This window comes from Carcharodon carcharias, chromosome 21 (genome assembly GCF_017639515.1).
Source record: "Carcharodon carcharias isolate sCarCar2 chromosome 21, sCarCar2.pri, whole genome shotgun sequence".
Classification (NCBI taxonomy): Eukaryota; Metazoa; Chordata; class Chondrichthyes; order Lamniformes; family Lamnidae; genus Carcharodon; species Carcharodon carcharias.
Genome location: NC_054487.1, coordinates 2,020,382 through 2,048,321, shown reverse-complemented (window position 1 = coordinate 2,048,321; position 27,940 = coordinate 2,020,382). Strand labels below are relative to the sequence as shown.

General features: G+C 44.0%; 1 protein-coding gene, 1 long non-coding RNA gene and 1 other non-coding gene across 3 annotated transcripts; all 3 read right to left on the bottom strand.

Moving 5' to 3' along the window:
• Window positions 1-12,458: 12,458 nt before the first annotated feature.
• LOC121293448 lies at window positions 12,459-12,599 on the bottom strand. The gene has a single exon (XR_005946527.1). It is a non-coding gene; the product is annotated as a U4 spliceosomal RNA (small nuclear RNA).
• Window positions 12,600-14,261: 1,662 nt separating this feature from the next.
• Window positions 14,262-27,694, bottom strand: LOC121292965. Its single transcript, XR_005946401.1, has 3 exons — window positions 27,593-27,694; window positions 17,237-17,369; window positions 14,262-14,399 (listed from the first exon to the last, which is right to left on the bottom strand). It is a non-coding gene; the product is annotated as an uncharacterized LOC121292965 (long non-coding RNA).
• On the bottom strand, window positions 21,189-22,337 carry LOC121292943 (gastrula zinc finger protein XlCGF8.2DB-like). The gene has a single exon (XM_041215450.1). It carries the CDS (start codon window positions 22,242-22,244, stop codon window positions 21,258-21,260), a length of 987 nt encoding a protein of 328 aa, XP_041071384.1. The 5' UTR covers window positions 22,245-22,337; the 3' UTR covers window positions 21,189-21,257.
• Window positions 27,695-27,940: the final 246 nt, after the last annotated feature.

Below are 27,940 nucleotides of genomic sequence, written 5' to 3'. Positions count from 1 at the left end.
GTGTTTCCAGTTTTTAATCTTTTCATTTCATGTTTTAAGCATTGCAGTAATTTTCGTTTCTCCATTCCAAGTTCTCTGCCTGACTTTATTAATAATTCAATTCAGTTATTCATAAATTAATTTATCTGTACTTTATGTCTTGAAATCTGATTATTTATTGAGCTATTTATCACTTATCAGTGTCTTTAAATGTTACAATTTCACAACTCCTCACGTTTTCCCTACACTTCCTGGCACTAATATTAAATCCTGAGTAATCTTAAATGGAAGGGTCACCCAGCATTGACAGAGCAGTCAGTTTAACCTCTGTGTGGGAAAGCATTTAGAAGTGGCAATTCAGGTCGAAATTAGGTCACTTGTACAATTTGTTCAGGACAATCGTGTTGAACTAAATTTCTTGAGTTTTTGATAAGGCAGCAGAAAATGTTGATGAGGGTAACACGGTTGACGTGCACATGAATTGCTAAACGGTATTTGATACAGTGCCAAGTAACAGGCGTGTCAGCAGAGTTAAAATCCTTTGGGCAGAGGCAGCATTGGCTGTGTGACAGGCAACAACATGAATGGTGAACGGTTGCTTTTTCAAATTGAGGAAAAGTATACAGTGGAATCACAAGGGATCGGTGGGCAGGACACTGATTTCTTGATATATATTAATGATCTAGACTTGTGTGTGCAGGGCTGCATTTCAAAATTTGCAAACGACACCGCATTTTCAAGTTGTGTTCACAGTGGGGAGGATGGTGATAAACCTCATGAGGACATAGACACGATGGTGGAATGGGCAGACAGGTGGCAGATAAATTTCATTCAGAGAGATGTGAAGTGATTCATTTTGGTAGGAAGAGCGAGGAGAGACAATATAAAATAAAGGATACAATTGGAAAGGGGTGCAGGAGCAGTGGAATCTGGATATGTACACAAATCATTGAAGATGGCAGGGCAGGCTGAGAAAGCAGTGAATAAAGCATGTGGAATCCTGGGATTTATGAATACGGGAATAAAGTACAAAATCAACCAAGTTAGAATAAACCTGAATAAAACACTGGTTTGGACCCAACTGCAGCATTGTGTCCAATTCTGAGCTTTAGGAAGAATGTGAGAGAGTGGAGGAAAGATGCACGAGAGATCAGAACTTCAATTAGGTTCGGTGAAGTTGGTTTGTTATCCTTGGAAGGGGAACCGTTCTCTTGCATCTTTTCTGGATCCCCTGTCTTCACTTCCTTCCGAAATTGTAGCCATTCAGTGGCAGTGGTGTTAAAAACTTTCTTTCATGGAACGTGGGCAGGGACAGCATTTGTTGCCCTTGAAGCAAGTGCTTGCCACACCATTTCAGAGGGTCCTTAAGAGTAGCCACATTTCAATGTGGATCTGGAGTCACATGTAAGACCAGGTAAGGATGGCAGATTTCCTTCCCGAAAGGACATTAGTGAACCAGGTGGGTTTTTATGACAATCGACAAGGGCTTAATTGTCGCCCTTATTGAGAGTCGCTTTCAATTCCAGATGTAATAATTATTTTAAATTCCACCAGCTGCTGTGGTGGGATTTGAACCCCTGTCCCCAGAGCATCAAGCTGGTTTTCTGGATTATTAGTCCAGTAACATTCCCACTGTGGCACCGTCTCCCCCAATATATATTTGTATTTATTTGTAGCCAACAGTTTAGTATTTGTCAGTATTTAGTTCCATGTGGTTTCTATTCTGAGTCTCAGACAGTTTCTGTGCCAAGTGGACGAGGTGTTTAAAGTTCATTCATTTGCCCCTTTTCCATCTCCAGGTCCGGGAAAGACACAGAGAATAATGTCCCCTCATTAAGTATCTATTGACGAGACTGAGATGGACAATTCCCACTCCCCATCTTTCCGGTGGATAATGGATGTTCTGTTACATTCAGGTTTCTCTCTAATTTCATCTCTAATTTTATTTAGTTTTTTTATTTTTATCCCCGAGACCTAGACCCAGGGTAACGGCCGCCATCTTGTTTCAGCAGGGAGCAGGACGCATGCGCGGATATCTTGTTGATGTAACAGTGAGTGGGCGGGGCTTCACGGTCCCGTTTCCCAACAGGGTCCTTGTGCCCGGCAGAGAAATTAACTACAAACAGGTTCTTAAGCAGCTTCACCTACTCCCAGGCTGCAGGTGATGTTTGTGGCCCAGAGGAGTCCATGGGCCTTGGAACTATTCAGGGTGAGAGGCTGCAGCCCCGATGGGGCTGATCCGCAGCCTTTGATGACACTTCAGCCACACAATCCTCATGTCTGGCTGCCCAGTGTAGAAGGGTTGGCGTGGTGGGTAGGGTGGAGAGAGGGGGGGTGGGGGGCAGTGGTCAGTTAGAGAATCTTCTCCTGTGACTGTTCATGGGCCTGTTTAAAACAGGAATTTGCAGATCCAGGATGGGTGACACACATGGGTCTGGACACACTGGCTGCCGATTTCTCTTCCATGGCCTTGCCTGTGCTCGGGTGTCCCTGGAGAGGGACCAAGCGGTGTCCACCGGTACGTTTGATACCTCCCACATCCAGCGGACACCTCAGGGTACAGAGTGTCTCATTGACACTGGAAACAACATTCTGGTTTAGTTAGTAAAGTTTCCTTTGCTTTTATTGGGACCTTGTTGCTGATTTGAATTTATTTCTGTTTGATTTCCCATATGTTTGGGGAAAGAATGCCCCAAAGAAACGCAAATTGTCTGTTTTGAATTTCTATCCGGTACTTACAGTGATGGCTCTTGTAAACTCCTTTTACCGGATTCAGGAGGGAGATGATTTGTAGATAGGAAACTCACAAATATCACATCAAGATCTGACAGTGTCACTCAATTCACCAGGAAACATCGAAACCTAGAAACATAGAAATAGGAGCAAGAGTAGGTCATTCGGCCCTTCGAGCCTGCTCCGCCATTCATTGTGATCATGGTCGATCAACCAACTCAATAGCCTGCTCCTGCTTTCTCCCCGTATCCTTTGATCCCTTTCACCCCAAGAGCCATATTTAGCTCCTTCTGGAAAACACACACTGTTTTGGCCTCAACTACTTTCTGTGGTAACGAATTCCACAGGCTCACCACTCTCTGGGTGAAGAAATTTCTCCTAATCCCAGTCCTAAATGGTCTACCCTGTATCCTCAGACTGTGACCCCTGGTTCTGGACTCCCCTACCATCGGGAACACTTCTGCCTGCATCTACCCTGTCTAGTCCTGATAGAATTTTATAGGTTTCCATGAGATCCCCCTCATTCTTCAGAACTCCAGTGAATATAATCCTAAATGACTCAATCTCTCCTCATATGCAAGTCTTGCCATCCCAGGAATCAGTCTGATAAACCTTCACTGCATTCCCTCTATAGCAACAACATCCTTCCTCGGACAAGGAGACCTAAACTGCACACAATATTCCAGGTGTGGTCTCACCAAGGCCCTGTATAATTGCAGCAAGACACCCCTGCTCCTGTATTCGAATCCTCTCACTATGAAGGCCAACATACCATTTGCCTTCTTGACCGCATGCTGCACCTGCATGCTTACCTTCAGCGACTGGTGTACGAGGACACCCAGGTCTCGTTGCACATTCCCCCTCTCAATTTATAGCCATTCAGATAATAATCTGCCTTCCTGTTTTTGCTACCAAAGTGGATAACCTCACATTTATCCACATTATACTGCATCTGCCATGCATTTGCCCACTCACTCAGCTTGTCCAAATCACACTGAAGTATCTGTGCAAGCTCCTCAAGGCTCACCCTCCCACCCAGCTTTGTGTCATCTGCAAATTTGGAGATATTACATTTAGCTCCCTCATCTAAATCATTAATATATATTGTGAATTGCTGTGGTCCCAGCACCGATCCCTGCGGTACCCCACTTGTCACTGCCTGCCATTCGGAAAAAGACCCACTTATTCCTACTCTTTGTTTCCTGTCTGTCAACCAGTTTTCTATCGATCTCAATACACTACCCCCAATCCCATGTACTCTAATTTTACACGCTAATCTCTTATGTGGGACTTTGTCGAAAGCTATCTTAAAGTACAAATAAACCACATTCACTGGTTCCCCCTCATCAACTCTACGAGTTACATCCTCGAAAAATTCCAGTAGATTTGTCAAGCATGTTTTCCCTTTCGTAAATCCATGTGGACTCTATCCCATTCTGCCACTGTTTTCCAAGTGCTCAGCTGTTAAATCTTTTATAATGGACTCCAGAATTTTCCCTACGACCTACGTCAGGCTGACTGGTCTATAATTCCCGATGTTGGACCTGAATAACATTGATCTTTGACTGTGGGAGGAGAAATATTTGTCTGTTCTGTCTGTGGGAAAAAAAATTCAAACATCAGTGCGACAGGAAAAGCACCGACACACAGACACGCCCAAGTGAGAGTGTTACAGTGAACTGACTGTGGAAGGAGCTTTTACCTGTTACACCATCTGATAAAAAAGCATCTCACCATGCACAGCGGGGAGAAACTGTGCATGTGTTCTGTCTGTGGACAAGGATTCAACTGATCGTCCAACATGAAGAGACATGGGGACAACGACACCATGGAGAGACCGTGGAAATGCAGGGACTGGGGGTTAGGATTCAGATCCCCATCTGAGCTGGAAACTCATTAGCGCAGTCACACTGGGGAGAGGCCATTCACCTGCACTGACTGTGGGAAGGGATTCACTCAGATAACTACCCTCACTTCACATCAACTTGTTCACTCTGACAAGAGACCTTTTAAATGCTCTGACTGTGAAAAGTGCTTTAAAAGCAGAAAGATTTTGCTGACATATCAGCGAGTTCACACTGGGCAGAAACCATTCAACTGCTCCAAGTGTGGGAAGAGATTGACTCAACTAACCCAGCTCACTTCACATCAACGTGTTCACTCTGAAAAGAGACCTTTTAAGCGTGCCGACTGTGTGAAAAGCTATAAAAACAAAATTGATCTGCTGACACACCAGCGAGTTCACACTGGAGAAAGGCCATTGACCTGGTCCAAGTGGGGGAAGGGATTCAGTCATTCAACCACCCTGCAGACACACCGGTGTATTCACAAGTGACTCCCAGGGTTGGATTCTGCTGTTATTGCTGCTGTTAATCACATCCAGGACTGAACCATACTCTTTCCGATAGTTGGGATTTGTTTCTGCTGATGTTAACAATCCCTGTAACTGGGCTGGAGTTTAAAATTTTGGATAAAGGTTAAATAAATCAGCTTTGTGTCAGACATTGTCGACATATTAGTCGAGGCATTGAATGCAAGAGCAGGGACGTTATGATGGAGCTGTATAAAGCATTAGTTAGGCCACATTTGGAGTACTCTGTGCAGTGCTGTTTGCCACACTATAGGAAGGATGTGATTGCACTGGAGAGGGTGCAGAGGAGATTCCTCAGGATGTTGACTGGGCTGGAGCATTTCAGCTATGAAGGGAGACTAGATAGGCTGGGGTTGTTTTCCTTGGAGCAGAGAAGGCTGAAGGGGGACCTGATAGAGGTGCACAAAATTATGAGGGGCATAGATAGGGTGGATAGGAAGAAATTTTTCTCTTTAGTGGAGGGGTCAATACTCAGCGGCATAGATTTAAGGTAAAGGACAGGAGGTTTAGAGGGGATTTGAGGATTATCTTTTCACCCAGAGGGTGGGGGCTATCTGGAACCTGCCAGCGAAACCTACATCCCGTGAATGAATTTTTAAAAAAGACAACACTTTCATCCCAGGAATTAACCGAGTGAACCTGCCCTGAAATGCCTCTTATACAACTCCATCCATCCTCAAGATTATCCCATAACTATGTTATCATAAGGTGCGAATGGTACGAGCTGGGACTTGGTCTTTCTTATTTTTCAATCTATTTGCTAACAGAATCTCCCCCTCCCTTCCCCAGATTCAGACAATGATTAACTGAGACTCAGTCTCTAATGACGGCCTTAAAAGTGGATAAATCCCCAGGCCCAGGTGAAATGGTGAACTCAGTACCTGAGGGAGTGGTAGAGGCAGGAACCCTCACAACATTTAAGAAGTATTTAGATGAACACTGGAAACCCCACAGCTAACAGGGCTACGGGCCAAGTGCTGCAAAATGGATGAGAGGAGATGGGGTTTGATGACAGGTACTGCAGGCATTCACCAAGGCTCCTTCAACAGCACCATCCAAACCCATGATCACTGCCATCTAGAAGGACAAGGGCAGCAGACAGATGGGAACACCACCACCTGGAAATTCCCCTCCAAGTCACTCACCATCCTGATATGGAAATATATTGCCATTCCTTCACTGTCATTGGGTCAAAATCCTGGAACTCCCTTCCTAACAGCACTGTGGGTGTACCTACACTACATGGACAGCAGTGATTCAAGAAGGCCGCTCATCACCACCTTCCCAAACGCAACTAGGGATGGGCAACAAATGCTGGCCCAGCCAGTGAAGCCCATATCCCATGAATGAATATAAAAAAACATAACATGAGTGATTAGTGTGGCCAGTAGAATAAAACAACGTTTTAAATTATCAAGACATCAATACATATTCCACAGAAAAGTTGTCTCTCAAACATTTAGGAAAGAATTAAACACATTGAATCTAACAAAGTGAACCAAATTAATTTGAAGAGGGGAATAGAATCTGGATTTAGAAAATATCCACAAGGTGGATGAAGGTGAACAGAGAGCTAGAGAATCTTTAAAGTCCATGCATGAACTTTTGAACCAGATGTATTTACGACATGTCTATAATTTAGATTGTGTGAGATGATCGGCAGGTGGAGACGATGAATCTAAGTCGATAGTTATCACATCTTAGTGGAAAAGTTTTGACATTTATTCTTGGTAGCAGCTCAAGTGTTGGTGTTGCTGATTCTGATCATTCTAGTAGGTTTAGCATGTTATCTATGTTTGTCATCAAGAAATTAGGAAAACAAGCTCGGAGCTTAGAAATAGTGATGTTAGTCAGAAATCAGTTGTGAGAAATCAATAAGAATATTCCCTTCTCAAGCTGGGGAGATCTGTGAGAAATCACTGTCTAATTAACCTTATAAAATCTTCAGAAAAGTATTCAACATAACAGAAATAGTTCTCTCTCTCTCTCTCCCTTGGTTAGGAAGAAAAATTCATGTCTTGATAAACATCGGACAATGTACCCCTATGATAACTCATTGGGATGGTCTCAGTAGTTACGGGATGGAATTTGTGGTAGTGATTGAAGACAATGGCTTTTGTCTTCAATTTTTAATTGGACGAATTTACTGCTCATCCAGTACTGGGTGTGGGATAAGCAGTTGGATAATTTCGTAACAATGGAGGAACGGAAAGGGATGGTGGCGAGGTAGACCCTTCATGACACCTTGGTCCACTCCTCCATCAGCCCCTACACCTCAATCCCCTCCCACGGCACCTTCCCATGCAACCGCAGAAGGTGCAACACCTGCCCCTTTACGTCCCCTCTCCTCACCATCCAAGGGCCCAAACACTCCTTTCAAGTGAAGCAGCATTTCAGTTGCACTTCCCTCAGCTTAGTCTACTGCATTCATTGCTCCCAATGCAGCTTCCTCTACGTTGCAGAGACCAAACGCAGACTGGGTGACCGCTTTGCAGAACACCTTCGGTCTGTCCACAAGCATTACCCAGACCTCCCTGTCGCTTGCCATTTCAACAGTCCACCCTGCTCTCATACCCACATGTCCGTCCTTGGCTTGCTGCATTGTTCCAGTGAAGCTCAACGCAAACTGGAGGAACAGCACCTCATCTTCTGACTAGGCACTTTACAGTCTTCCAGACTGAATATTGAGTTCAACAAATTTAGATCATGAACTCTCTCCTCCATCCCCATCCCCTTTCTGATTTCCTCCCTTTTTTCCCAATAATTTATATAGATTTTTCTTTTCCCACCTATTTCCATTATTTTTAAATGTAGTTCCATCCATTATTTTATCTCTGCCTTTTAGCCTTTTTTGATTCCTTCACCCCACCCCACCCCCACTAGGGCTATCTGTACCTTCCCCCCATCCCACCCCCACTAGGGCTATCTGTACCTTGCTTGTCCTGCTTTCTACCCTTAATTAGCACATTCCTTAGATAATAACACCACCTTCAACACCTCTTTGTCCTTTTGTCTGTGACATCTTTTGGTTATCTCCACCTATCACTGGCCCTCTATCCAGCTCTACTTGCAGGTATATGTGAACACCATCATCTCCAAGATCCCTTCCAAGTCACACACCATCCTGACTTAATATTGGGAAGACTGAAGCCATTGTCTTCAGTACCCGCTACAAATTCCACTCCCTGACCATCGGCTCCATCCCTTTTACTGACAACTGTGTGAGGCTGAACCAGACTGTGCATAGGAACATAGGAGCAGGAGTAGGCCATTCAGCCCATTCTGCTCCACCATTCAATCTGTTCGAAGTCTTTTCCCACACTATCCACATATCCCTTTATGTAACTGCTCAACCTGTCCATTCCTTTGTTCCGTCTAGACTTAACTCTCCGAACACACTCCCGGCTGGCCTCCCACATTCAGCCTCCATGTAATCCAAAACTCTGCTTCCTCGCACCAAGTCTTGTTCACCCATCACCCCTGTATTCACCGACTTACAAAGCCTCTGGGTTAAGGAGAACCTCTATTTTAAATTTCTCATCCTTGTTTTCAAATCTCTCCATGGTCTCTCCCTCCCTACCTCTGTAATCTCCTCCAGCCTCACAACCCTCCGAGGTATCTACACTTCTCTAATTCCGACCTGCTCAGCATTCCTGATTTTAACTGCACTACCTTTGGGTCTCCTCCAGCAGCTGCCAAGGCCACAAGCTCTGGAATTGCCCCGCAAAACCTCTCCACCTCATTTTCCTCCCTTATGATAATCCATAACGCCTACCTCTTTGAGTAAACTTTTGTCCATGTGGCTCTGTGTCAAATGTTGCTTTCTAACACTCCTGTGAAACACCTCGGTACATTCCATTACACAACAGAATTAATTAATTACCATTTCAGGGTGGGCAGAATTTGATGGTCAACACAGGCGCTAAAGCAGAAGAGAAATGGACTATAGCACAGGGAAAATGATTCCTGAAAGATACTGTGGGAAGATAAAGCTGGTGAGCCAGCAGCACATGGTCGGGGGATGGACAGCAGTGGAAAACTCATTTAGACACAGTTGGCAGAAGAAACATTAAAATCCTAAACATAGTTAAAATACACCCATTATTGGAGATAGAGAAAGTTAGACAATGGCAGAGAGGTGATCAGGAAGGGCAGAGGATGAAACAGAGCAATAGATGGACATGGATTCAGATCCTCAGTAAAGGAGTCACACCAGCCCCAGAGCCATGAAACCTCTCATAGATAACAGAGTACAGCACTAAAATCTCTAAACTATTGATGAATAGTCAAATATACTCAACTCTGAAACAATTACAGTTTTTAAATTTAAAATCTCCTGCTGGAGCCTGCAGCTGGAAAGATATCAGAGGCACTGGAGTCAGAGAAAAATCTCCCAGTTCAGGAAATACCCGGGGAGCGGGGTGATGTCACTGTGTAATTGTCGATGTGTGATGATGTCACAGTGTAATTGTCGATGTGTGATGATGTCACAGACACAAACACATAACATCTGGGTCTGTGCAGACCAGTGATCACCACACATTATGAAGAATGTGAGAGGGTGCGGATGAGATTTACCAAAATGGGTAAGGGATGAGGGATTTTAGTTGTAAGATTAGTTTGGAGAAACTTGGGATGTTCGCCTTGGAGCAAAGTGGATTGAGGGGAGATTTTATGGAGGTGTCCAAGTTTATGGTAGGTTGAGATAAGATAAAGATGTTCACATTAGTTGATCATGGAAGGATTACAGACAAAGATTTAAGATTTGAGGCAAAATATACATGGGGCCTGTGAGGAAAAAAAAATACCCAATGAGTGATTGAGTGGAACTCAATGCTTATGCTCAGAGGCCGATAATATTCAGGTCCTGATGAATCAAATGACTCTGTCAGGTCTTGATGTGTTGTTGGTTTGAGTTTCCCGTCTGCAAATCCTTCCCATTCAACATCCTGTAAAAAGATTATAAAAACACCCATCACTGTCAGTCCAGGATACAAATTGCAAAGAGACAAACATTTCTCTTGGTCTGAGTTTGCTGTGTGTAAATCCTCCCCTTCTACCCCGATGTAAAAGGAGTTTCCAAAATCCATCCCTGTCAGTCCAGGACAGAAATTCACAATATTCTCTCCTCCTGCTACTTGGACCAGAATGACCGCGCATGCGCCCTGCTGCACAGCCGCTGCCCCGGGCCGAGCAGAGGGAGAGTCCCAGCCATTTCCGGTTGTTCGCTGCAAACGCGGGACTGGTAATTTCATATTAAGGGTATGCGGCCTGTACCAAGTGTTTATGAAGCCTGTCTGCCCACTTCACTGGCTTCATTCCTCCCACCCACCCACTAAATCTGTTATTCTACCGCAGTCACCATTTTCTCATCAGCTCTCCAGCTCCGATCGCAGGACAGCACTGCGCATGCGTAGATAGGAGACCGCAATGCACAGGTGCCAATCACAATTAGCTATGCACATGCGCAAAGCAATGGCGTTCTGCATAGGACACCTTTTTTCCCGCTCTGAATGCTGGGTGAAAGGTACGCCATTGGAGATCGATATTTTTGTATGTAAAATTATGTTTCATGTTCCCCTGATGATCGGACGCTTACAGATAAAAGTTGATAGAACAGTCAAAGTACACGGGCTTCCAAAGAACTTCTGTCCTGGGTGTAATTACCAACAGAACAAGCCCCTGCAGTTAGAGGTGAATTCACTGGGTTCTCATCAGTCCAGATGAAGAAGTGATTTTTCCTTCCATATGCCGAGCATTTAACCTCTGCCTTGGCAGTCAGAACGTGACTATTGCAAATTAAATCCTTTGAATTTTTAAAGTTGGATTGTTAACACTTGGCCAAACTGAGAAAATCCCTTTGCAGAATTTTCTCCATCAGATGTGACTGCTGCTGTATCAACTAATGAGGTGATCGAGGGAATCCATTTCCACATTCAGCTGGTGAATGATGTTTTTGTAGTGTGACTTTACCCAGGATTGTCCAGCTCAGACTTGGATGGCAATAAGTTCTACATTCTACTCAAAGAAAAGAGAAGAGAAAGGCGATGCTATAACTCTGAAATAAAACACAATATTTTGGAACTAAAACAGCTCTGGTAGCATCTGTGGAGAGAGAAACATAGTTTTCCTATCAGGTTTGTGACTTTTCAGCAGAACTGTACTGAATCAGTGCACAGCCCTGAAAACATAACTCTGGTTCTCAATCCACAGAAATTCCCAGATATGCTGAGTATTTCCATCATTTTCTGTTTTCATCTCTGGTTAAAGACGTTGCCTCTGAATTGGACATTGGATTTATTGGTGACTAATTTATGTTGATTCTTGTCTATCCACAAGTGGAAACATCTTCCAAATCTTCTTCTAAAATTAACGGCTTTGCTGAGGTCATCCCTCACCCTTTTCTCCACAGAAAGGCTTTTTAACCTGTTCAACCTCTTTTGAATGAGATAAATTTCCAATTTTAGCATAATTCCAGTAAACCTTTCTTGCATCTTCTCCTATGCTTCTAGATCCATCTAATTATATAAAGAGGGAGCTAATCTGAGACTTCAAACTCATCATTTCCCCCAAATGCCTGTATGTTGGAAGGATCAGTATTGCAGTGGGAGAGAGGACTATGTTTCAAGCTTTGATTTCCCAACCTCTCTTTCAGCATTTTCCCACGAGCAGAACTTAAGATGAAATTAACACATCCAATGAAAAGATTTAGAAAGTGGCATGTTACTTTTATATGTGACTAACTCACTCTTGCATTCTGTAAATCCTGCTCGGAGGTTTTGTGAATGGGATATCATCTACCTGCGATTTCCTAAGCCCATGCTTGTGGGAGATTTGGCCCCTGTTGCAGTTTCTACTTCCCAGAGATGGCCAGTAACCCGCTGATTGAAACAGCAATTGCCACTTTCCCCTGCTGGCTGTTGGAGAGCAAATAATTGCTGCTTTCTACTTTTCCCTGTCTCACTCGCTGCTGGGCTGAGGAAGAGCAAATAGTTGAGGGGTTTGTTTGAATCCAGTAACGTAATACATTTCTAATGGGGTAGATGTAAGTACATGGGAGATGTAATTGTTTTCTAATTAGAAGCTAAATGGCAGCAGGGGGACGGATTCATAAATCAATGAAAGTAACAACACTCCCACTGAACCCTCAATCAGGTAAATGCAGCAACGTGTAAATGGTGAGAAAATATTTAGTGATACAAGTGTTAGCGAAACAATTTCATGAAAATGTCTAAACAGCATGAGCAACCCCAGCACTGACAGAGTTCAATCAACACAACCATTAAATGCTGAAAAGCACAGATGCTGCCTTGCCTGCTGAATATTAACAGAAACCTCTGGGTTTATTTTACTATCTTTTCACATATGTAATTAATCTCCAAAGAGACTATCAAAAATTGCTAATAGTGACTTTGTTGCAAGTCATCATAGCAGGGTATTGGGAAAAGTTTTCAATAAACAATAATCACACCTCAGTTAAACCTCATTGGCTACAATACTGCCACTGCACAAAGTTAATACAGGCTCCCTGGACAAGCGGTGGTCTAGCAAATACAAACTGTTCACAATTGTGGTGAGAAAAATGAATTGATTTCAGTGCATTGCACACTCTCGCCTGGGATTGTGTTTATCAGCTGTAACTTATTTTCTAAAATTATATCAGTACATTAAAACATTATTTATCAGACAGAATGTTGAAATGAGAAGGAAAGGCTTATGGGATGGGAATATGCTAATCCTCCCTATGATACCTTGTGAAGTGAAATGATGCCCTGTCTGCTGGGAGCACGTGTCCAAGCTCCCCAGGGGGTAGTTTAAACGGTTGTGTTAACACACTCTAACATAACTAATAGTAACACTACTTTGAACGTTGTTTATAAATAATAATTTTAAAAAGCTCTGGGCACAGTATTGTGTCCTTGTGCATTGTACCCAGTTCAGACTTAGTGAGCGGCAGTGGGAGCAGGGAGGAGAGAGTTTTCTACTTCATGTTGACACATTGTACCCAGTTCAGACTCAGTGAGTGGGAGTGGGAGCAGGGAGGAGAGAGTTTTCTGCTTCATGTTGACACATTGTACCCAGTTCAGACTCAGTGAGGGGCAGTGGGAGCAGGGAGAAGAGAGTTTTCTGCTTCATGTTGATACATTGTTGGGAACTGGACAGGGCAGTTCTGATGAATCATGCACCCCCCAACTGCTTATGCTGATGAATATTTCCAGCTTTGTTTTTTTTTACTTTTAAATTACAAGATTCATCTTCTGCAATTATTATTTTGACAGATCTGAATTTCAATTGATCCCAGCCATGTTTTCAATGTGTGCTTAGTAGTTTTTCCGTTTTGTGTATCCATGCACAGAATGTGAGACAGCATTTATTGCCAATCCCTACTTGCCCTTGAGAAGGTGGTAGTGAGCTGCCTTCTTGAACGGCTGCAGTCCTTGTGGTGTAGGTACACCCACAGTGTTGTAATTATGATACAACCTTTCAGAGCCAATAATTAAACTTGGCCCAAATATATTAACTGGATAAATGAAAGCAAAATGTTACTTAAAAGGTACTGAAACATGATATTTATTCATGTGCTGATATAATACACTTCTATTTAATTGATTTATTAACCTGTGTGTGCTGCTCCACCTGTGTTTTCCAACCCATCTTTTGAAGACTCCGAGCAAAGAAAGCAATCAAATTTAAAGCAGCAACCTCGAACTTTATATTTACCACCTTTCAGAGTTAGGTGATTTTTTTTGTGCTAAGCAGACTTCATACAATCCAAAGGAAGACATTTTATTAAATGGAAGTGACTTCCATCCCATCTTAACTGGTAATCTTAATTATTGCGCACGTGTCCTCTGAAGGCTGCGGCACATTTGTAACATTTAACTGTTAAACTGGCCTCTGAGTTGAAGATCACTGCTCTAAATGGAGAAATCCAACTAAGATGATAGTAGTAACTGTTTGTAAATATCAGGCTCCAGGTCAGTAGCTGGAATTGTTTTTTTTAAGATTTTGTATCAGTAACACATTGTGACATTTGTTGTGTGATATTTGACGTGTAACCTCTGGACACTGGCTCCAATATTTTATGCTTATTTGTAAAGTTAAATGCTGGTCTATTTTATAGCGATTGGTGCAATAACCACCTCGTGTTCGATTTCTTATTTTGAATGAAATGTTGGGGCTGTTTTCAGGATGAGCTGTCTTTCTAAAGCCTGGACATCCATACGAGTAATCCAGAGGCCCAGGCTCATGCTCTGAGGTCACAGGTTCAAATCCCACCACAGCAGCTGGTGGAATTTAAATTCAATTAGTAAATCTGCAATCACAAGCAATGAGACTATCATCAGCTTTTGTAAAAACACACCTGATTACTCATGTCATTTAGGGAAGGAAATTTGCCATCCTCACCTGGTCTGGCCTACATGTGACTGATAAATAACAATAAATAAGAGAAGTAAAATAAATAAAATAAGAATAAGAAAAAAGTGCGCCAATTAACTGATTTCCTGGTGGTAATTTAACCTGGAATCACCATGGGTGATATTAATAATTAACACATTCCCATGACATCTCAGTTTACCAAAGTCTGTCTCAATCCATGTGAATGATAAATGGGTTCTCATAATAGCGGGAGGTTAATTTATTAGTGAATCTTCATCTACTGTACCCAATATTTCATGCTGCCATTTATCCATTGATGCGTTTTTGACATCCAAAAGTTTCAGAAATATTACCAAACAGAAACAGACTGTCACTCCAACAAGTCTATGTTTAGATTCCCCAACAGAATTAGTCCTAATCTCACAGACCCGCTAATCTGCCACGCTCTTTCTCCCCTTGTCATCCCGTCACATTTTTAACATGTTCTTCTATGTTGCCCTGGTCTCTGCTTCAATCATTGACTCTGCTAATACATTTCATAGTCTCCATGGAGAAAACAACTCATCCAGCTCAGGAATAGAGCCCAAATGTTCAAGTATTTCTCCCGAGCTGTACTTCCACACATGAGGCAGAATGCCACTGACTGAGCTGGATCCTTTCTGTCCCCTCAGCTCCAATCCTACCGTGTGGAGCTGAACAACAACAATTTTCACTGATTAACATTTAATCCAATAAAACACCGCAAAGCACTTCACAGGAAGCATTCCCAAAGTTTGATCGTGACCCACCCAGAAGGAGATATTAGGATGGGTAGCCAGGAACGTGGTAAAAGGGGTAAGTTTTAAGGAGCATCTTAAAGGAATGGAGAGAGAGTGGACAGAGGTGGAGAGTTTGAGGGAGTGAATTCTATCACTTGGAGCCTCGGCAGCTGAAAGTGAATGAAGGATGAAAGTGAGATGAGAGCTTAATAGTGAATTGACACTAACTTTCTGAAATGGTCTGATCCATTTTTCAGAAGTGAGTCAAATCGCGGAGTCACAGGAAAGTACAACAACACAGGAGGAGATGGTTTGACCCACTGTGCTGACAAGGGCAGTGCAACCAGTCCCACTTCCCCACCCTTTCCCCACACAGAAGGCAGTTTGACCCACTGTGTCTGCAAGAGCTGTGCAACCAGTCCCACATCCACACCCTTTCCCCACACAGAAGGCGGTTTGACCCACTGTGTCTGCAAGAGCTGTGCAACCAGTCCCACATCCCCACCCTTTCCCCACACAGGAGATGGTTTGACCCACTGTGCCTACAAAGGCAGTGCAACCAGTCTCCCTTGCCCATCCTTTCCCCACACAAAAGGCGGCTTGACCCACTGTGTCTGCACCAGTCCCACATCCACTCCCTTTCCCCACACAGGAGGAGATGGTTTGAGCCACTGTGACTGCAAGAGCTGTGCAACCAGCCCTCATCCACACTCTTTCCCCACACAGGAGGAGATGGTTTGACCCACTGTGTCTGCAAGAGCTGTGAAACCAGTCCCACATCCACACCCTTTCCCCACACAGGAGATGGTTTGACCCACTGTGTCTGCAAGAGCTGTGAAACCAGTCCCACATCCGCACCCTTTCCCCACACAGGAGGAGATGGTTTGACCCACTGTGTCTGTAAGAGCTGTGAAACCAGTCCCACATCCACACCCTTTCCCCACACAGGAGGAGATGGTTTGACCCACTGTGTCTGTAAGATCTGTGAAACCAGTCCCACATCCACACCCTTTCCCCACATTGCTGCAGATTTTCCTCCTTCTCGTCTTCCCTTTTCAAGGCTGCAATTCATTCTGTTTGCACCGTCCTATTAGGCAGTGATTTCCAATAAATCACTTTCAATTTTAAATAAAACACCTTATTGCCTCTGGTACTTCGGATACTCATCTTAAATCAGTGCCATCTGGTTATCGACCCTTCATCCATTTGAAGCAGTTTCTCTTTAATTTCTCTATCTGAACCTTTCATGATTTTAATCAGCTCGATCACAATTCCTGTTTTTCCTTCTCAGCTTTAAGAAGAACAACCTCAGATTCTTCTGTCCATGAACTAAACTGTATTTCCTCATTTCTGAATTTGAACGCGGGTTTGTATCATCACAACCGCGTTTTCTCCATGTCCCATTTGGGGGGGAAAAAAACAAGATATTTTTTAGCTGAAGAGTTAATGGATAACAGCAGCATTGGCAAATTTTAGGGAATATTTTCTGGCAGCGAAAGGACACATAAAAAGCTTGGAACTGTGCAGCAGTCAATATCCAAGGGTGTAATAAGAGAAAGTATTTGACTGTTCTCCATCTACCGACCTCTCATACAATTGTTACATGTTGTAACTAATTACACCACGGAAACATGTACCAAGGTGAGTTGCAAGATACCTAAAGCTGGTATTAACAAGCTGAAGTTTCAGATTGTTGCCACAATAATTGCAGTTGTCCTCATTCCATTTCTGTTACGATGGACAGTGATAAGATGCAAGGCACAAGGAATAAACTAACTAAAGGGATGGTGCTGCGAGGCTAAATGTGGGGTATAAAAGGATAAGTTTTTCAGCTTGATGTTCAAACCGGCAGAAATATCACTCCTGATCAAACAATCGCAGCCACTATTTCAAAGCGACACGCCAAACCAAGAAGTGCAACTTCCTATAATTTTATATTTCCCAATAGCATGGTTGTTTTTTCACGCTCATTCTGCCATTTTATAAACCAATCCAGCAAAATATATTTTCTTACCTTGTATCCTGTTCGTTTGAAGTCAAGACATAGAGCAAATTCAGTGTGTTTTCTTGTCATTTCTCGAATGAGATTTTGGAACCAGGCTAGTTGAAGGACACTTTTATCGGTGCCAATCCTTCATTGTCTTTCACTGTTTAAAACAGGTACTGTTATCATCAGCCTGTTATGTACCTTACATAAGAAAATAAGAACTAGGAGCAGGAGTAGGCAATTCAGCCCCTCCAGCCTGCCCCGCCATTCAATACAACCATGCCTCATCTCATTTCGGCCTCAATCTCTCCTGGTTCCATTCTTCTCTATCTAATCATAGCTAGAGACTCACTTGGAATGTCTTCCCTTCCCACTCCCACAGTTACCTCTGGTGTCCCCCAGAGGATCCAGCCTTGGCCTCCTCTTATTTCTCATCAACATGTTCCCCACAACTTCATCATCTGAAGACACAATGTCAGTTATCAAGTGTACACTGACAGTGCCCAGCTCTACCTCACCACCACCTCTCTCCACTTCTCCACTTTTGTTAAATTATCAGACTGTTTGTCTGATATCCAATGGTGAATGTGCAGAAACTTCCTCCAATTAAGTATTGGGAAGACTGAACCCATTGTTTTCATTCCCGAGCTACCAACTCCATTCCTCTTCCTCACAACTGTCTGAATCTAAACCAGACTTTTTGCACACTTGATGTCAGATTTGACCCGAAGATGCGATTCCAACTCGTGTGTGTGTGTGTGTCCCGCTGATTTTCCAGTCACACTGATAATTTAAATATTTCCCCACAGACAGAACAGACAAACAATTCTCCTTCCATAATCAGAGGCTGATCAGATATGAATTCAGTGATTCTATAAGATCTTGCAAGATTTTTGGTTTGAGTTTCCCATCTGAAAATGCTCTCCCTCTAATCCCCTGTAAACAGAGTTGACAAAAGACATCACTGTCAGTACAGGATAGAAATTCAGAACAGACTATTCTAGTTTCTATGGAACATTCTTTCTCCTTTCATTCCCCCAAATCTATAAACCCCTGTCCCACACACTCCTGCCCCTCTCTGCTCATTGTTCCAGATTCAGTGCCCAGTCACCTACTAATTCTTTCACCCTCTCCAAATTCTCTCTCTTCCTGTCCTTAAAGTGGTGGCTCAGTCTGTGGGTCAATCCCACTCCTTCACTCTAATTCTACCAAATAATTCAGCTCAAAACAACAAACCATCTTTAATGACGTGATTCGTCATTTGGATGTTTGGAAAGAATCACCTTTTCCCCAAATATGGAGAACAGAAAATCCAGTGATTAATTCAGAGCCTCTTTCTCCTCAGGTCTGTTCCAACAAGCTGTGTCTATCCGAGTTACATTGATACAGATTCACTCACTCAGGAAGTGATCAGATCTCACTGAACTATGACACAAACTGTGTCTATCTGAGTTACACTGATACAGACTCAATAAGTGATCAGGTCTAACTGAAATACAACAAATGCAACAACTTATATTTATATCGAGCTTCTAATGTAATACATTGTCCCAAGAAGTTTCACAGGGGCATAAGGACATATTAGGTCAGATGACCAAATGCTTGGTCAAAGAGGTCGGTTATAAGGAGTGTCTGAAAGGGGGAGAGTGAATTAGAAAGGTGGAGAGGTTTAGGGAGGAAATTCCAAAGTTTAGGGTCCAGGCAGCTGAAGGCCCGGCCACAAATGGTGGAGTGATTAAAATCGGGGATGAAGGACATCCGGTAATGGTGCTCCATGTATGTGGGCCCCATAGTCCAGGCTCACGGCCCAAATCTGAACTTTGGGACATAGTTTGACCATCCCGGGTCTCAGAGAAAAACAATTCCCCAAATAAACATCTTGGAGGATTTTTGTTTATTGATACCATAAGAAGTTTGAACCAGTTGAGTCCTCCTGTGTACTCGATGGGGATTGACTTTAACAGAGTTAAAATCCTCTGGATTTCAGTGTCAGAACAAGAACATGTTTCAGCAAAAATAAAAATATATAAATACTGAAAAACTGAACAGAACAAACCTGGGGAAATACACAGCAGGTCAATAACCATTAGAAAGTGATAAGTTAATAGTCACTGTTTCAGGTGGGACTCCTTCAGAATGAACACTTCCCACCACCAGCGCCAACCCCCCTCCCCCATCCCCCTCCCTGTGAACTGAACATTCCTCCACCCACTCATCCACCCAATGGCTCCCAGCCTCGATTGACATTCAGCATGAACCCAGTGAGAGGGTGAGCTGGCCCACGGGATGTCAGAATGGACAAGAGCTGGAAGTGGTTCCAATCAATGCGTTTTAAGTTTCATTGTTAAAAACAGGAAACTTAATATTTTGTCAAGCCCCCATGTGCGCACCCTTGGTGATTTATAATTTCTCACCCAGTCCTTTCCTCTGGTTTCAACATGGTGCATCCTGTGTGGGTTCAGCAGAGGTAGAGACAAACTGCTCAGGAGATGGGGCAGAGTGTAAGGAGATGGGGGCAGAGTGTCGGGAGATGGGGGCAGAGTGTCGGGAGATGGGGGCAGAGTGTCGGGAGATGGGGGCAGAGTGTCGGGAGATGGGGGCAGAGGGTCGGGAGATGGGGGCAGAGGGTCGGGAGATGGGGCAGAGTGTCGGGAGATGGGGCAGAGTGTGGGGAGATGGGGACAGAGTGTCGGGAGATGGGTGCAGGGTGTCATAAGACCATAAGAAATAGGAACAGAAATTAGGCCATTCAGCCCATTGAGTCTGCCCCACCATTCAATCATAGCTGATAAGTTTCTCAACCCCATTCTCCTGCCTTCTCCTTGTAACCTTTGATCCCTTTACCAATCAAGAATCTACCTATCTCGGTCTTAAATACATTCAATGACCTGGCCTTCCCGCCTTCTGTGGCAATGAATTCCATATCGGGAGATGGGGCAGAGTGTCGGGAGGTGGGACATATACTGGACATGTTTCTCGTCTTCATAATTCACAACACTATTCCTGATGTTCATGAGCTGCCTCACTTTCTTTCCCATTAATTCCATTTGCTGATCTATCAGTAATGGGACTTGCTGCCATCTCGAACAAAACTGTTTTCATCACTAAGGCTACACTGGTGTTTAATGGTCTTCATGACATCATCACACTGGGACTGGATGACATCATCGCACTGGGACTGGATGACATCATCATACTGGGACTGTATGACATCATAAGAGTCCATTGTTTCTTAATGATCCACATCAATAACAAGAGGAAATATTAATAAACCTGAGCACATTATCTAGGCTGACACTCCAGGGTGACATTGAGGGACTGCTGCACTGTCAGAGACAGCATCCTTCAGATGGAACTTGTGGAGGCTCTGGTCACAATCTTCCAATCCTCCTTATATAGTAGTGGTGTCAAAGGACTGACAGATTGTAAATGTTACACCCCTGTTCAAAAACACAGCAATTCCAGGACAATCAGCTTCACATCAGTGATGGGGAAAGGTTGGAGACAATGATCTGGGAGAAAATCAATTGACACTTGGAAAAGTATCGGTTATTTCCAGCATTTTCTGTTTTTAATACTGATACTTCCCTGGATCCCAAGGCTCTCTGGGAGGTGTGGGGAGCTGGGAGTTGTCCAAGAGAGTAACCAAAGGTCTGAGAACTGAAAGAATCAAAGGTTAGAAAGGACAAAAGATCCAAAATTGGAGCAGTTGGGAACAGGACATCAATTAGTCTCCTCTTATCCTGGAGAAATCAAGGACTCGAAATTCTGAGAGTTTGAAACAAAACTGATTTATTTAACAGACATCAAGATATTAAATTTCAGCCCAGTCACAGGGATTATTAACATCAATAGAAACAAACCCCAACTGTCAGAATGAACATGGTTCAGTTCTGGACTTGATTAACAGCAGCAATAACAGCAGAATCCAACCCCTGCAGTCACTTGTGAACTCATTGCTGTCTGAGCAGGTGGGATGACCAAGTGAATCCCTTCCCACATTCGGAGAAGGTGAACAGCCTCTCTCCAGTGTGAACTCGCTGGTGTCTCAACAGGTTGGATAAATGAGTGAATCCCTTTCCACACTCGGAGCAGGTGGATGGTCTCTCTCCAATGTGAATTCACTGGTGTACACTGAGGTGGAATTAAGGCTGAATCCCTTTTCCACAGGAAGTGCAGCTGAACGGCCTCTCCTTGTGTGAATTCGCTGGTGTTTCAGCAGGTTGGATGACTGAGTGAATCCCTTCCCACACTCGGAGCAGGTGAACGGTCTCTCCCCAGTGTGAACTCGCTGGTGTTTCAGCAGGTTGGATGAGTGAGTGAATCCCTTCCCACACTCGGAGCAGGTGAACGGTCTCTCCCCAGAGTGAACTCGCTGGTGTGTCAGTAGGTTTGATGACTTAGTGAATCCCTTCCCACACTCGGAGCAGGTGAAAGGCCTCTCCCCAGTGTGAACTCGCTGGTGTACTTTGAGGTTGAATGAAGTCCTGAATCTCTTTCTACAGGAAGTACAACTGAATGGCCTCTCCTCAGTGTGAATTCGCTGGTGCTTCAGCAGGTCAGAGGACCCAGTGAATCCTTTTCCACATACCATGCAGGTGAATGGTCTATCTTCAGTGTGAACTCGCTGGTGTCTCAGCAGGGCGGAAAACTGAGTGAATCCCTTCCTACACTGGGAGCAGGTGAATGGTCTTTCCCCAGTGTGAACTCGCTGGTGTGTCAACAGGTTTGATGACTGAGTGAATCCCTTCCCACACTCAGAGCAGGTGAATGGTCTCTCTCCAGTGTGAACTTGCTGGTGTGTCAGCAGGTGGGATAACCACTTGAATCCTTTCCCACACTCGGAGCAGGTGAATGGTCTCTCTCCAGTGTGAACTCGCTGGTGTGTCAGCATGGAGGATAACTGAGTGAATCCCTTCCCACACTTGGAGCAGGTGAACGGCCTTTCCCCAGTGTGACTGCGTCGATGGATTTCCAGTTTGGAAGGACAATTGAATCCTTTCTCACAGTCCTTACATTTCCATGGTTTCTCCATGGTGCAGCTGTCCCTGTGTCTCTCCAAGTTTGATGATCAGTTGAAGCCTCGTCCACACAAAGAACACGTGTACAGTTTCTCCCCGCTGTGAATGGTGTGATGTTATTTCAGGCTTTATAACTGGTTAAAGCTCTTTCCACAGTCAGTTCACTGTAACACTCTCACTCGGGTGTGAGTGTGTCTCGGTGCTTTTCCAGTTACACTGATGTTTGAAATATTTTCCCACAGACAGAGCAGACAAACATTTCTCCCTCCATATTCAAAGGTGATGATATTCAGGTCCTGATGAATCGAGTGACTCTGTCAGATCTTGATGTGATGTTTGGTTTGAGTTTCCTGCCTGAAAATCCTCCCTTCTAATTCTCTGTAAAAGGAGTTTACAAGAGTCATCACTGAAAGAACAGGATAGAAATTCAGAACAGACAATTCTAGTTTCTATGGAACATTTTTTCCTCTCTTGTTCCCCAAAAGCTGCAAATCCCTGTCCCACACACTCTCCCTCCTCCCGGTGCTGAAATCCAAACAGAATTTTGGACAATTCTTTCTGAATCTTCTTAACAAATTTCTACAACGGGAGGTGACAATATGTCTGATCATTCACTTCAGTGATTTCTCGTTACAAAACATTAATCTGAAACCCCCTGTCCGACCATACAGAATAGCAGATGTTAACCTTGTGTCCAAAACTTACTGTGTGGAGATTTAATGAGTGATCGTGAAGGTGGTTTCTCCAAACCTCCCAGGGTTTCCTTCCTTCCTTCTCTCCCTCTCTAACTAAGTTAAACCTGGGATCAGTCTCATGGCCCATTCTGGTTCCTGCTTCTCTTTCTGATGACTAATTAACTCCAATTAAACACTGAGAAGACTGAAGACACAGTTTTCGGCCCCTGCTCCAATCTCCATTTCCCAGATACCAACTCCATCCCTCTCCCTGGGAACAGTCTGAGATTAAACCAGTCAGTTCACAACCTCGGTGTCACATTTGATCTCGAAATGAGCTGCTGACCTCATGTTTGTGCCATCACTAAGATCACCTCCGTAATATCAGCTGACCTCAGCCCTATCTCAGGAGTGTTTCACTGCCATTTTTATCTCCAGACTCGACCATTCCAACACACTCCTGGCTGGTCTCCGACATTCTACCCTCTGTAACCTTGAAGACATCCATATTTTTGCTGTCTGTGTCTTCACTCACAGCTAGGCCCATTCCCTGACCTTTCTTGCCTGCCGTTCAAGCAGCAACTTGATTTTAAAATTCTCAGCCTTGTTTTCAAATCCCGCCACGGCCTCCTCTCTCCCAATCTCTGCAATCTCCAGCAGACCCACAACCCTCTATGATATCTGCACTGCTCTAATTCTAGCATTCCCTGTTTTAATTGCTCCACCATTAGCATCCGTGCCTTCAGTTCCCTTGATCCCAAGCTCTGAGATTCTCTCCCTCTGTCTACCACACTTTCCCCCTTTAAGACAATTGAGTATTAATAAAAAAAGACATTTTGTCAACATGTTTTATCTTGTACTCATCAGGATAGAGGGAAGAATACCAAATTTCAAAAATGATCAGTTGGGCTCATAATGTGGCTGACTTACACTTGCTAGAAGCTCCGTATGTTCATCCACAGGGACCTGTCCTCTGCAGGCAGAAGGAACAAGTCCAGGCACGGGGCCTATTGTGGAATTAAACAAAAGCACAGAGGATGACAGCTCCTTGCTGTGTTCTCCATGACAACAACCAATCAGAGCTGACTGGCCAAACAATCTGCACCCTTTTCTCATACAGTAGAAACTGTGGTTCCCTTTGAAATTTGGGATTCTTGTGTCTGTCCTGGTGAGTGCAAGTCGAAAAGCTTTGACAGCTTGTCTCTTTTTACAGCTATAATCAAATTCCATACAACCAAACTACTATTTAAGTATTTTGGACACCTCTTTCTGTGTCTGGATGTCACACTTTGTTTTATAATTTCCCTGTGAAGCTCACTGGGATGATGTATGATGTTAATAGAAGTTGTTGTTGTTTCTGACTGTTACCCTGATCTCCTGTTTTACAACAACCCATTGATTTCACACCAAACTCTATCTCTGATTTATTGTCCCTCCTGCGGGTCATTCATCCGGGTCTGCAGCCTCTGTAAAGATGGCGCCCACGCATGCGCCCTGCTGGACATTGCCCCCTACAAATATGGTGACCGCACATGCGCTCTGCTGCTTCTTGCCCCCTCCAAAATGGCAGCCGTTATATCGGGCCTACTTCCGGAGAAAGAGCCTAATCTGTGGTTGGACGGATGGTTCCTTATTGAGGGTTTAGGACAGAGACCGTGAATCCATAAAGCCTCTCGACTTACCCTCCAGCCCTATCTATGCTCACGGGTTTTTTTTTCCAGCTCTGATTCCACACTCGGTCTTTGTAAATCCCACATTTTAAATCCGCTCGCTCGAGCTCCCCTCACGTCTGACTTCACGCTCTGCGCATGCTCCAGCTCACAATGATTGACGGCAGCTCCGGCCTGGAGGATAGAGCGTGAGCGGCTGGTTCTCCGACCAATCGGAGTGAATGAGGGGCGTGGCCGGTCTTACATTGAAGCATGCGCACTACCAGTGCTGAACTAGGATGAAGGCGGTCGGGTGACAGTCCAGCGGGTGAGAAAGGGCCGAGTGCAGGAGAGGAATGGAGCTGGAGGGTGGACTGGGAGGGTTCACAAACACCCGGTGTAGGACTCCAAACCCGGATTAGAAACTCCCGGAGCCCAGTTTACACCGAGTGTTTGGAAACTCCTTTTCCAGAGGGTTAGAAGGGCAGGATTTACACACAGTAAACTCAAACCAAGAGAAATGTTTGTTTCACCTCAATTTCTACCCCTGACTGACAGGGAATTTTTTAATAATCTTTTTACAGGATTTCCAATGGGAAGGATTTACAAACGGGGAATCTCAAACCAAACATCACATCAAGGTCTGACAGAGTCACTCGAGTCATCAGGATCTAAATGACTTTGACTGTGGAAGGAAAAAGGTTTGTCTGGTCTGTTTGTGGGAAAAGCACCGAGATTTTCAAAATCCTGGTTAGACTGCACCTAAACCACTGTAATAAAATTTAAAAATGCTGGAAGTGCTCAGCAGGTCTGGCAACATCTGTGGAGAGAAACAGAGTTAACGTTTCAGGTCAACATGATCTTTCATCAGGACAGGAATTACTGTGTTCAGTTCTGGGCAGCACCTTAGGAAGGATTAACTATATTGGCCTTAGTGGGAGAGCATTGCAGATGTACCTGAATAACACTTGGATTCCAAGGGTTAAATTATGAGGAGAGGTCAAACAAATGTGTCAGAGTCATTGCAGCACAGAAAGAGGCCATTCAGCCCATTGAGTCCATGCCAGCTCTCTGTAGAGCAGTCCAGTCTGTCTCATTGCCCCGCTGTGTCTTCAACTCCCTGCATATTTATTCCTCTTAAATGCTGGTCCAATTTAATTTTAAAGCATTGATCCTGTCTGCTTCCAGCCCACTCGTAGACAGTGAGTTCTGGGTTATTCCCACATGTTGTGTAAAATGTTCCTCCCTGCATCGATTGCCCATAACCTACAATCTGTGTCCCCCTAATCCTTATAGCATCACCAACTGGAAACAACATTTTCTTTGTCGACCTTATCTAAACCTGTCACAATCTTGTCCACCTCAATCAAATCTCCCCTCAACTCTGTAACTCCAAGAAGAACAACTTCAGCTTCTCCAATCGGACTTTGTAACCGAATTCCCTTTTTCCTGGAACCATTCTGGTAAATCTCCTCTGCATCCTCTCAAAGATCCTCATCCCTTTCCTAAAGTGTGGAGACCAGAACTGGATGCAATACTCCTGTTGTGACCTAACCAGAGCTTTAAAACGGGTCAGCTTTTTTTCCCTGCGTTTATACACATTAAATCTGCTTATGAAACGCACGATCTCCTACATTTTGCAAACTGCTCTCTCAATATGTCCTTTCACCTTCAAATGTGTATGCACATTAACCCCCAGTTCTCCCAGTCCCTACACACTCTTTAGGACTGTACCATTGAGTACCCTATTCATTCTGCCAATATTCATCATCTCACTGTGAGGTTTGTATTCCCTGGAATTTAGAAGATTGAGGAGGATTTTCTCGAAGTTTTCATGATATTAATTGGAAATGGTGTGGTAGATAGAGGGGAACTATTTCCATTGGTTGGGGAATCCAGGACTGAGGAACATAGTCTAAATATTAGAGCCAGACCTTTAAGGAGTGAGATTAGGAAAATCTTCTCCAGGTAAAGTTGGGAGAAGTTTGGAATTCTCTTCCTGAATTAGCAGTTCATGCTTGATCAATGTTCAGTTTCAATCTGGCATTGATAGATCCTTCCTAACCCAAGGTATAAATCAAGGGACATGAGACAAAGGGTCACAGATCAGCCTGATCTGATTGCATGGTGGGACAGACTCGAGGGGCTAAATGGCCAACTCCTAGAATCATAGAAATTACAGCACAGGAGGCCATTCAACCCTTTGTGCTTGTGCTGTCTCTTTGAAAGAGCAGTGGTGTTTAGTCCTACACACCCACTTTCGGTTTGTAACCCTGTAAGTTCCTCAATCCCAAATCCCTGTCAACTCCCTTTTAAAATTCCTGATAGAATCAGGTTCCAGCACCTTTTCAGGTAGAATGTTCCAGATCCTGACAACTCACTGTTGGTGCAGAAACTGCTGAACTCGATGTTGAGTCTGGAAGGTTGTAAAGTGCCGAATTGAAAGATGAGCTGCTGTTCCTCGAGCCCCCATTGAGCTTCATTGAAACAGTGCAGGAGGCCAAGGACAGAGAGGTCAGAGTGGGAGTGGGGCGGAGAATTACTCGTACCAAGTCTTATTCACCCATCACCCATGTGCTCACTGACCTACAAAGGATCTAGGATAAGAAGCACCTACATTTTAAAATTCTCATCCACTTTTTGAAATTCCATGTTGGTCTCGCCCCTCGCTATCACTGTAATCCAGCCTCACAACCCTCTGAGATGTTTGTGCTCCTTTAGTTCTGACCTGCTGAGCATTCTGTCAGTTTCCATGGCCCCAAGCCCTGGAATTTTCTCCCCAAACCTCTCTTCCTCTCTACTTCATTTTTCTCCTTTAAGACACTCCTTAAAACCTACCTCTTTGACCAAACGTTTGGTCACCTGCCCAATATCTCCTTGTTTGGCTCAGTGTCAAACCTTGCTTTTAACCTTTCTGTGAAATGCTTGGAATATTGTCTTACATTGAAAGTGCCATATAAATACAAATTGTTGCTGTTGATTTGGAGATATATCACTGTTCCTTCATCATCACTGGGTGAATAACCTGTAACTCCTTACCTAACAGCATTGTGGGAGCACCTTCACCACACGGACTGCAGCGGTTCAAGAAGGTCAAACATCATCTTCTCCACAGGCAACTGGGGATATCAAAAATGATGCTGATATCTGTGGAGAGAGACAGAGTTAACATTTCAAGGTGTGCAGAATGATTTTTCTAAATTCATGTGGGCATCACTGTCTAGGCCAGCTTTCAGAGGGCAGTTAAAAGTCAACCACTGCTGTGGTCTGGAGTCACGTGTAGGCCAAGACTAAGGATTTCCTTCCCTAAAGGGCATTAGTGAACCAGGTGGGTTTTTACAACAATCATCATTGGTCACCATTAGACTCTTAATTCTAGATTTTTTT

Coding starts and splice junctions, on each gene's coding strand:
- LOC121292943 (XM_041215450.1), bottom strand. CDS start 22,244: ATGGAGAAACCATGGAAATGTAAGGACTGTGAGAAAGGATTCAATTGT.